We start from the raw sequence: 12,222 nt of genomic DNA on the forward strand, positions 1-12,222 counted from the left end.
GTTACCCCCTTTATTGCCCAAACTTTACATATTGTTCCCTTAAACCTACATGCAAGGTTTGAAATGAACTCTCTCACCGGCCAATTTGGCTACTAAATTAAGTAATCGGCCATTCAGAACTTCTACTAGCCACTTTTTTTTTTTTAAACCAAGAAATAAACTAGATAACTACGTCACAGTTTGTTATTTATATATAAAATAACATTTGGAAATCATACATTATTTCTTATTCAAACAAAATCATCCAGCATCTCCTCCCTTCCTCTTTCATGCTCTTCACCATTCATGTATTAGGTGGACAGATCAATACGGTACAAAGAACATCACATTTTTAGGATGTTGGAAAATAACAATGTCTTTTCTGTTAACCAAATGCTTTTAAATCTTCGCTATTGCTTCAATGGAAATGAACAAGCGTTCTTTCAGGTAGTGATGTGTGTGTGTGTGTTCAAGTAACAGATATGAGCAGATTCTGCACAATACACTGTATTTAATATATCATGACTCACGAGTATTTGCGCTATATCTTCAGAGATTTGGTTTACACGAACTTCGCCAGCAAAGTGAGTAAACATAAGTAACATGGCACATTGGCAAGTGATTTGACAGCGTTACCCGGCAGTTGATTTTTACCCGTATTTCACTAATCTTGACTGAACAGTGTCTGTTTTAACATGAAGTTATTTCAGATTTGAAACAGGTCGAATTCGTTTCCTCGCCCTGGGGTTTTGTAGCTTGTAGGTTAAAGTTTATGAACACAAACTCATTTTTAAATGTTCAAGGATAGTGAGGTTCATATTTCAGTCAGCAGATTTACCCTTTTAAACCCATGTAAAGCCTACAGCAGTCTCTGATGATGCAGTCGTGTTAGTTTGGTCTGTATAGTTGAAGCCGGTGATGATCACTGACAGTAATGAACTAGATGACAAAAACAATTAAACCTGTATTTTCACATTCATCACAAACTTACGTGTGTGTGTGTGTGTGTGTGTGTGTGGTCAGTTATACTGGTTGTAGTAAATGACAGCAGCTGGTTTTGGTCAAATGTCTCTTTCTCTGTCATGTTTGTCAGAACAGAAACATTTTACACCGTCTGTTTGAGAGACAAGATGACGCCGAATATCTGTCCTAACTTGTTCGTATGAAGTGAGACCACAGGATAGTTCAAACGAGTTGAAAGAAGCAGTAGTACAGCTGATTATCAGTTATAGTCATTATTCAGAAATATTCGTTAATATGCTGCGATTAATCAGAATCATATTGCAGAGGGTCGTACAATAGTCCAAATGTCTGGATTTTCTCTTTACTTTGATATGTCTTAATAGTAATGCAGATCATTTAGATGAAGGACTCTTAAAATGAAGTAATGGAGAAACTGTTCAGATCCCAGATATTAATGCTTTACATCACATTGGAATTCACAGACTTGATTTGCTTCACGCTACCGAGTCAGATAGAAGTGGACGAGACCGTTGTGGCAGTGACGTTAAATAATGATGGAAGAAAAAGAATTTAAAATCCTTTGAACATTGTATGGTAATTTGTTTTTGAGACAAGATGACCAACCCACCGGGACAAATCAGTGTTTCTTATGACCAGCAATAAGTGAATACATTAAACTCTGAATGCCAATTGAAAGTGAAGAGACACATGAAGTGTGGTAACACACATTCTCTGAATTTAACCCAAGTTAGTGCACACACACACACACACACACACACACACACACACACACACACACTAGCAGCCTGTGTTCAGTGCTTTCTAAAGCACTCCTGAGCACATGTGCTGTATTTAACACAGTAACATGATGGTTTCTCATAGAGCCGTCTGAGGGGTCAAAGGTCACGCACATTCAGAGGTCTCCTGCCTAACCCTTAATCGACAAATTTATCTGGAGTCTCTGAATATTTTCACAATATTATGTATGGTAGATGGTTTGACAAAATCTTTACAATCTTGCATTGAGAAATTAGATTTTTTTAATCGTTTAACAATTCAATGAAATTTGAAACTTTGCGCGCAGACAGAGTCTTTGGTTTGTGCTCCTTTCAAGTCAACTTTATTTATATATATATATCGCTTAATACAATACAGATTGATAACCGAGATGACAGGAAAATAATGCAACAGACTTTGTGCTGTACAGCAGATTGAGAAGAAAATCATGTCATAGTCCAGCTTAAGTTCAGTGTTGATTCAGTGCAGGTGTAAAATCCATTAGATCAGTAAAATTGTTACAATAGAAATTTATGTAAAATTTAAAAAAGTTAAAATTGTTAGAAATGTAAGAATATTACATTTTCCACCCAGTCACCCTCATATATTACCAGTTCACCTGCTCATTGTGGACCGTTTCAAAAGAGCGTAAGTTGGATATTATATAATATTTTCACTTGTTTTGCCTCCATCCCAAACAGTGTGTGTGTGTGTGTGTGTGTGTGTGTGTGTGTGTGTGTGTGTGTGTGTGTGTGTGTGTGTGTGTGTGTGTGTGTGTGTGTGTGTGTGTGTGTGTGTGTGTGTGCAAACATACAAAAACATTGGACATTTTCTTTGTACTTTGGTCAGTTAGATAAAGGTTCAAGAGAATTTTCAAATCACATATTCTTGCTTTTATTGCGGTTTACAAGATGTTCCTGAATCCGGGTTGTTCATAGTTCTGTAATATATTCTTTCCATGGATTCCGACCTGGGAACTCCTCCCGGTGGGTTTGGGTCTATGAGACACAATTTATAAATAAGTAATAAAAAAAAAATAAGACATCAGGGGCCGTATTCACAAAGAATTTTAAGGCTAAAAGTAGCTCAGGCGAATTTAGGAGCAACTCCTAAAAATAATGGGCGTGTCACTCCTAACTTTAGGACTCCTAATTTTTTTCACTAAGAGTAATTCACGAAGCATTTTAGCCCTAAAAGTAGCACCTAAGTCTGGGACAGTTTAAAAGAAGTCGAGAGGACTCCTAACTCACTAAGACCTATTCACAAAGCATCTTAAAATCGCCGCGCGACGCAGTGTGTTGGAGACAGCCAATGACACGGAGTTATTACAAAGACACCGCCTTAACCGTGAGGGAATACTGATTGTTGTGGATCTTGTGAGGGATGCAATAACAGCGCCAACTAATCGCAACAACCCAATCAGTGCCGAATTGAAATGTTTGATAACACTTCGCTACCTGGCAACGGGGAAAATGCAATTGTGTAATGCCGACGATCTAGCGATATCCCAGCCATCGGTAATGCAGATCCATCCACCAAACCATCAATGCACTCTGTAGACCCCATATTATTCGACAGTTCATAAGTTTTCCTTTGGACATTCGCCAACTCCAAAGAAACAAAGCCAGCTTTATGGATATTGCCGGTGTGCCCGGAGTGGTCGGTGCTATAGACGGGACACATATTAAAATAATTGCACCACGTCAGGATGAGGACGTGTTTGTGAATAGAAAGAAAACCCACTCCATCAATAGCCAGATTGTGTTCGATGCAAACTTCACAATTCTCGATGTTGTATCCCAGTGCCGAATTTCCCTTTTATTATGTTTTTTTTTCCAACACCAACTGGGCCAGCAGCAGTTCTGATCATGCGTCCAGTTGGGCTTTCTTTTCCGTTTTGGCGAGTTCATAATCTACCGTCATTCAACTATTAGCCTACATTACTTAAATAGGAGCAATATTTCCTTGTTTTAAGTAGTCTATTTAGGCTAATAGGATGTCAATTAACCAAGCAAGTGTTAATGCAAGTGTCGTTTTTCATTATTAGGCAAGTAGCGGTTTTCATTAGGGTATTAGGCTACCTTGATTTAATTTAATTTAATTCACAACTTCTCTCTCTCTCTCTCTGCCTTTTTAGAATTACACTTCACTGGGGCCTGCACAAACATGTCTTTATATATGCATTTCGATGACATTTTATTATTATTTTGTGTAGGACACAGACATATTTAGTTGTCGTAATTCCATGATTTGGTGCGTCTGATGGCCCTGTCTATTGTCTGGATTAAGACATAACAAAGATTATTTTATTATTATTAAAATAAAATATTTTAATATATTTAAATTTTTTAAATTTAAAAAATTTAATTTTTTTTAATTTTTTAATTTTTTTTAAAATATTATTTTTTTATTTTTTTATTTTTTAATAAAAATAACAATTACTATTAAGACATAACAAAGTAAAGAGAAAATCCAGACATTTGGACTATTGTACGACCCTCTGCATGATGGCCCTGTCATCTCACAACCAATCACCGTGATCATTGCGAGGAAGCTCGTGCATGAGAATTGACGTCATCCATAGCAACGAAGACTCACTCTTAGTTTAGGAGTTGTCATTTTTCCTTACTAAGAGTAGGTCTGAAAGGCGTTGTGAATAACTTTTAAGAGAACACTCCTAGCTAAAATCTTTTAGTGCGATTTAGGAGTACTCCTAGTGGTAAGATAAAATTCTTTGTGAATACGGCCCCAGGTCATTAATACGTTATTTGTCATAAACATGTGTGCATGTGAATAATAAATAATGGCATTTCTTCATGCACAGAATGTAAAATTACATGATTTGTGATTAATATTTAGCTTATGCTAAAAACAAAACATCAAACCTGCTTTAAAAATAAGCAATGATTTGAGGTCTCAAAGTTTCAACATACCTGGTCCTCCTCCACCGGGCATCCTCATCACAAAGAAAAGAACAGACAGATGTCTAATTTTATAAAACCCAAGTGTGCGATGGTCTTCCAGTGGATCTTTTCCAAAAATCACCCGGAAGTCATCTGGGTCTGACAAAAGAAAAACATTAGGCTACTTACATCCGATGAACACCTCAAATGACATGTTGACACATGAATACCAAAATAATTTATACACTTACAAAGAACCCTTAAACAACAAATGCTGTTCATGAGCAGATAATTGCTATTTTTATTTATTTAATGCAGTTTAACTCTGTCTTAATGCCAACAGAAAAAGAAAAGACATTTCATTGCTCTGTGTTATCGCTGGAGAGTTAAAACATATCTCGCTTACTACCAGGAGCTTCTTCAGGAATCTGCTCTATGAATTTCTTCTTCAGTTCTAGGATGGTGGTTTTCTCAAACTCTTCTAATGAATCCGCCACAACTAGTTTATTCTTCTTGTCATTAAAGTTGATGAGGACCTGAAACAACATTCTGAATCCGTTTTAGCTGAAAATGAACAACAGGGAAGAAACAGGAATCGTTTGATCGTTGCACGTTTAAAATTACAAAAGCGATTGTGCAGTTTCACTTTCACTTTGATTTGCTGTGTTTTAAAGGGGCGTGTTTAACAGATCATAACCCAGTAGAGTTACTGGTCAGACGGGTAATGGGAGGCACAGATTAGGGAAACACAAATCTGAACATCATAACGTTAGTAAGCTCTTGTGTTTATTGAACTTTATGTTTTTAAATAACAGACTTAAAGAACTGGACTTCACTGGAGTAAATGTGACTGTGTATTTACACTAAGCGGAAATGACAATTATAACTTTAGCAGTTTTTTTTTTTCCGGATCGAACTTTGAGTCTGACTTGAGACGGCATCGGCGAACGTCACTGTGACGTGTGCCACCAAATGAATGCGACGAGAGCAGTCGTTTCGGTTCTGGGTGAAAGTGGCCAAGATGGCGGCGAAGTACACTAAACATTCTGTAAAATAAATAATCAAGGGTCTTGTAATTTTCATTTAAAAAAATTAGGTGATAATTTCAAAAAGTTTATATTTTAGAAAAGTGTGGTTCAGAGTGGTATAGAAAATAGAGAACATTTCACAATTTTTTTAAGGAAACAGACATTTTTGAGGCTTGAATTGAGGAACTAATTAAGCTTAAATTCATTTATTTTAAGAGAATTAACTCAATTATACGGTTTTAATTTAAGACACCATTGTTAGTTCCCAGCATGCTTTGCATAGCTGGAAATGGAGAATAAATATTCAAATAGTGTTATTTTGTGTTTTTGAGAAAAGGGAAACATCTGTTAATGTTTAACATTTAAAAGAGTTTCTATTAAGTTGAACGTTACCATTCGCCGTGTTTCCACTGTCAGGCCATAAGCTCTGCAGCGCTTCACTAAAACACACTTCCCTGTAACAACATCACACACACACACACACACACCATTTCACAAACTAATAGAAGTTTCATCAGAAAAATGGAAGCTCTTACATGAAAAACACCGTATATGTTATGAATCTTACACGAAATTCACCTTCATCACAGTGTAACTGATGGTAATGGGAAAACGTGTATCAATGCAACCTGTGTTCAGCTTTGCCTTATGTCATCCATATGCTTGTAATAAGCAAAATCAATCAATATTCTTGCTTTCACCATGTTTGAAAACATTGCAACTACATTCTGTCCCAAATTTTGTTCGACTTTCTTTTTTCTACTTGTATGAATAGCCAATTTTGCTTGGCCTAAAACAAAATTCAACAACTGGCATACATCTTTTTTTCATTTAAAACCCCAAATAAATAACTCTGTAGTGTAGAAAGTTTCATTACACCTCTGAAAAATGTTTCCTAAAAGCAGAAATAAAGGCTCTAATCTTGCACACTTTACTAATGTATGAAAGACGGTTTCTCTCTCAGTGCAAAAAGGACATTCAGCCTCAACCTCAGGATTTAAGATTGAAATAAAAGCATTGACGGCGACAGCGCCATGAAGGATTCTCCACTGTAAGTCAATATCTTTTTCGTCAACGGTGGTTTATAAAGTGCTCTCCACTCAGGTTTTCTATCCACATTCAATTTTAAAAAATCACGCCATGGAGTATCAATTTTCTTACTTAACATTCTTTTGTTAAAAATAACAACACAATACTTATACAAAGCTTTCCCAGAACAAGAAAAGAAATCTACACACAGGGATTCAACAGTTTTTAAGTCCTGGGTAAAGTCCACTGGCAGACAAATCCAGACGTGCTCCACGGACTAAAGGCTCTTCCAATAGCCAATGAAGTGACTCTGAATCCTCTGTTTTCTTTAAAGCAAAAAGACTCCACACCTTAACCTCTCCTGCAATCGGATGGTCAGATGAATTTCTGGCATGTCAGAAATGTTGGTCGCTCCTCGTGAGGGAATCACACAGTTAAAGCAGAGCTACGAATCGATTGCCCTAACTTTTCCTCCTCACTGTGCCTGCGCGAAGACAGAAGTTAAAAAATGTAATCTCTAATGCAGCAAGAAAGAAAACAAAAAGCAGTAGATCTTTAAGTTCTGTAGCTATCAAACTAGCTGCAATTTAACAAACTGTTGCTTTCCTCCAGTTCGTGTCACAATGAATAAACAATATTGCCCACGTTATTGCCTACGTCTTCCAACCCATGTGTACATTTACACCGGCGCCTCTTTTATTCATTTACTTCTTTCACTTTTAACCACTTTATTTAATCATGTATGTCTTCTTTCCTTAATTTTATTATCATGGGAAATGTGAACCATTGTCCATCATTTGTCTATTGGTGATAAAGTAAAATGAAGTCGCAATGGAAGTTTTTTTCGTTTTGAACCATGAAGGCGAGTCGGTGGATCTAACTCAAGCTGACACATATTCTCTCAGAGAACGAGGGTAAATCTTCAATGCTGATGACGGGAGGCTATATAGTCTTCATTTATAACTCTATAACTGTCTTCATTTATTTTCTTAATTCTCTTGTGGCCCATTTAGGCTACCGTATGTTGTGGGGGAAAAAGAGAAGTATTTTGTCTTGACAAAATGCTTTTTAAATGAAGCTGCTCTTAATTTTCATTGATGACTGAATGTTGGAGTGTGCGGACCCTGCTGATCATCAGCACAGTGAACCTTGAACCTGTAACTAGTGTTGAGGCTCTCGACTGCATTGTCCAGTCACTCTGGGTTGCTGGTGTTGACATGACATGTTTAGCCTCAAGTTCTCATTCCTTTATAGACTCCTTTTTTCTGTAATTTAACCAGATTTATCTAGTTTTAAAGTGTTTTATTCTTTAATCGGTCTAGAAACTGCACATGATGGATTTCCAGCACATCTGCTCTGCTCAATAAAAAATAAGAGTGTGTAACATTGGCAGTATGAAATATGTGAGAATATAACATATAACTCCTGCTGATTTTTGTAAGAGATCTGGTATTGGTTTTGTGCACATAAATGTGAGAAGTCACCAAAAATGTATATGGTCAGAATTTGTGCCAAATGGACAAATGTTGATATTGTCACCTCCCCATAACCACCTGTGCCTCATCAACCAATCAAGCCTGGCGCCATTGATCGCTGTCAGGTGTCATTTTTACAGCGTGAACTCCAAAAATGGATCAATCTTAAAAATACTGTTTATCGGCGAACTTGTTGAATGAAGATAACAGACAGGTTGTCCATTCATTAAGTGAATTGATTTCTGTTGCTTATTACAGTGTGGATATTGAGAATTATAGTAAATGACTGCACCTTTGTAGTATATAGTGCCGTGTACATATACTAATGTTAATAGTGCCCGCTTGGAGGCGGAGGGATATGTGAGTTGTGGTTTGTTGTTGTAGGCTGTCGCTATTATAGAGTAAATACTTTACTCGGTGTCATCCTTCCTCTCACCTCGACGCACGTTATAAATGGTTAAAAATAGAAAACACTACAACCTTGTGATATAAAATGAAATTTAAAATGTATTTATGAATAACGTTGATGAAAGTCACGTGATCATCTGTGTGTTTTCTTGAGGAACAGCTCCATCTGCTGGTCATTCGTGAGTTCATCATGACAGTTATATATCTTATCATCTTCTATTACGCTGTATCACACACAGATTATTTCAGATCCATATAATTCATTATAAATTACAATTAAATATTATAAAACATTAAATTATGAAGAATTCATAGTGAAAAGCACGACACGGGCTCACTTGATTTATCTGAATCTGCAGATGTTGACAGCTCAACCAATCAAACGCTCTGTTGTGTAGCACGTGACTGATTGCGGAAGTGCGCGCGGAGGGTCACACTGTGTTTATCAGATGTTCTAGTGTCGAATGACCCGTAAACAGCAGCAAGCCACCATTAACCAGCTAACTTTAACACTTATACTAGTACAGCCGACAACCAAACATTCATTATGAGCGGTTAACCACTACAGGTATGTTGTTATTTCAGTGTTTCTTCAGAATAACTTCAGTTTATCGCGTGACCCTGTCCTACAGTCCCATATTTACATTCATCTCATATCTCATCTTTAATATGTGTTTTGGACAGACATTAATGGTTTATTATATATCACAGATGCAACGTCATGTTAATTTCTAATAAACAGACACCGCAAATTCTAGTCAATGAAGTATATGTGTTTAAAATGACAGGGTTTTTAGATTAATACTGTCATAAATCTCATATATTACGATATTGTTTAGAGCAAACACAAATCTAAACAGGGTTTTTCAGTAATTATTGTTGTTGTTAGCTTGGTAAAACTGTACAATACAGTAGAACTTGGTGTCATTCAGTTATTTATGTCATACTAAAGGATATTCACAAATCATAAGTTAATAATTTATCATAGTTATGTTAACTATACTATTTAGTGGAAACTATAACATTAGTGAGGTTAAATCTAAAACTACTCAAGAACATGGACAGGTTGAGATATGTTCATGATTAAACATATTTACTCAATTTCTCATTACTGTAAGCCGATTTAATATACAGATATTAAAATAGTTATACACCATAGTCATATCTGTTGATTCAAATGATAATATCTGTATTGTATTATAGTAATAACCACTTTTCCTAATTGTCATGAAAATGGTACTTATGGCTTGATTTTAATATTAGGGGAAAATATGTATGGAAGCTTATTTCTGCCACATAATTAAAAATAAAAAGGTAATTGTGACTTGTTATGGCCTTAAATTAGATTTAAAAAAAAGGATATGTAGGAATTTGATTGCAAGTCATAAAGTCGAGTTAAACAACTCAGAACTTTTTTTGCTGTCTCTCACTTTTTTTGCAGTGAAAAACTAAGATATAAACTAAGAATTGTGATATAAAACGTCCTAGATATCTTAGATGGTATAAGAGAAGTCTTAAAAGGTCTTAATTTTAGAGACTGAAAAATAGATATTGCATAATGTGATGATTAAACTTGATAATGCAATGATTTAATTAAGTGTGAGCACTGCATGTTTCAAAGTAAAAACTGTAAAATGTAAACCGAATTGTGAGAAAAAAAAACGTTTGAATTGTGAGAAAATGTCCCAATTATTACCTGAATATGTTATTTATTCCGTGGCCGAAAGAAGCCTCGACAAATATGGCGCATTTCACAAATCTGAGGTAGAATATCCGAAACATTTATAATGATAAAATATTGTTTCTACGTTACATCAAAATATGCATAAGTACACTAAAGTAAAATCCCTTTTCAGTCTTTTTTCCTTAATGGCAATTAATAAATCTTCTTAGGACACAAATAATAGCCTACAATTTCATGATTTGTTTTAAAAAACATGACTTATATTTTAACATTTTACTGTTTGAGCCGATGGGATAAATGGTCTGTCACGGTTCAGCACAGTTTCGTTTTTGTTTTGTTATTTTATCAATTATGTTGATAATTATAATTACAGGTAAAATTGGAAAAAATTGAATATGGTGCAAAAGTTAATTTATTTCAGTAATTCAACTTAAAAGGTGAAACTAATATATTATATAGACTCATTACATGCAAAGTGAGATATTTCAAGCCTTTATTTGTTATAATTGTGATGATTATGGCTCACAGTTTATGAAAACCTTTTCACAATATTCTAATTTTGAATTTGGGGTTTTCATAAGCTGTAATCATCTAAATTATAACAAATAAAGGCTTGAAATATCTCACTTTGCATGTAATGAGTCTATATAATATATTAGTTTCACCTTTTAAGTTGATTTACTGAAATAAATGAACTTTTGCACCATATTCAACGGTTCATTGCGTAAGGTCTTTCTACACCACTGAAAACATAGTTACGATGATATTGCATTTCTGTCAGCAGATCCTCCTCAGTATTACACCTTTAGTGATGTGGCTCCCGGGCGTCTGATGGGTGACGAGGAGCGCTGACCTGCGGAGCCGCGAGCATGACCGTGGTGTGGCTGCTGGACTGTCTGTGCCACCGGCCGGGGTGTGTCACCGTCGCCCTCTGCTGGTCCGCGCGGACGAACCCCTTCTATAGGCCGCAGCTCAGGAGGTTCTGGTTCTGCCGGGTCGGACCGTACAGCACGGCGCCGCGGCAGGAGTCGGCGGATCTGAGGCGTCGCTCGTCCCGTCTGCGCGCCGCTCTGGACTCGGTTCGGAAAGCAGTGAGTGGGACGCGAGCGGAGATTCTGTCCCGACTCAAAGCGGTGAAAGTGAACTCAACACCGCCTCTTTTATCACAGGCCCCGCCCACTGCAACCCAGACTCTGCCCTCCACACACAAGGCCCCGCCCACTGCATCTCAAGCTCCGCCCCCTGCACTTGCTGCTACGCCAACTAAGATTCAAGAACAGAAGGAGCGTGGAGTGACCGAAACAGCCCTGCCCACTGCACCTCAGGCTCCGCCCTCCACACACAAGGCCCCACCCACTGCACCTCAGGCTCCGCCCTCCGAACCTGCTCCTAAAGCAACTAAGATCCAAGAACAGGAGCATGAAGAGCCTGGAACATCCCCGCCCACTGCACTTCAGGCCCCGCCCTCCACATACACTGCCCCACCCACTGCACTTCAGGTGCCGCCCTCCACATACAATGCCCCGCCCACTGCACTTCAGGCCCCGCCCTCCACATCCAAGGCCCCGCCCACTGCACTTCAAGCTCCAGCTTCTCGTGTTTTTCCGGCAGCTAAGATTCAAGTACATGAAGCAGCCCCGCCCACCACACCTCAGGCCCCGCCCACCACACCCCAGGCCCCGCCCACCACTCAAACCACGCCCCTCTTCCACCCGTGGTCTCTCAGCGCTCATCTGGGCGAGACCTACGACTATCTGTCCCACCATGTCAACTCTTACTTCAGCGGCTTCACTAAACCCGTCGCTCCACCCGCCTCCTCGCGCCCGGACACCCCGCCGTTCTCTCTCGGCAATTACATCACGACATCAGCGCCGAGCGTGCAAGCGTTCGTGGGGAACTACATCAGCCCGCTGGTGCCCCGCTTCCGACCGGAGGCCCGAAGAGTGTCGACGGAGGCGGATAAAGCAGATGAAGCG

The 12,222-nt window shown here is 38.1% G+C and overlaps 1 protein-coding gene and 1 long non-coding RNA gene across 2 annotated transcripts in view; one reads left to right on the forward strand and one right to left on the reverse strand.

The window, feature by feature from the left end:
- Positions 1-2,419: 2,419 nt before the first annotated feature.
- LOC306993747 lies at positions 2,420-5,274 on the reverse strand. The gene is made up of 3 exons (XR_013796522.1): positions 5,029-5,274; positions 4,653-4,781; positions 2,420-2,717 (listed from the first exon to the last, which is right to left on the reverse strand). It is a non-coding gene; the product is annotated as an uncharacterized lncRNA (long non-coding RNA).
- A 3,695-nt stretch (positions 5,275-8,969) lies between these two features.
- LOC306994223 (calcium-independent phospholipase A2-gamma) overlaps positions 8,970-12,222 on the forward strand; it is a 22,089-nt gene continuing 18,836 nt past the window's right edge. The window contains exons 1-2 of the mRNA XM_079604699.1: positions 8,970-9,130; positions 11,031-12,222. The exon at positions 11,031-12,222 is cut by the window's right edge and continues 66 nt beyond it. Coding sequence (XP_079460825.1) covers positions 11,116-12,222 — 1,107 coding nt within the window. The 5' untranslated portion in view covers positions 8,970-9,130; positions 11,031-11,115. The remainder of the gene's footprint in view (positions 9,131-11,030) is intronic.

Source organism: Phoxinus phoxinus (assembly GCF_949152265.1).
Source record: "Phoxinus phoxinus genome assembly, chromosome: 25".
Lineage (NCBI taxonomy): Eukaryota > Metazoa > Chordata > Actinopteri > Cypriniformes > Leuciscidae > Phoxinus > Phoxinus phoxinus.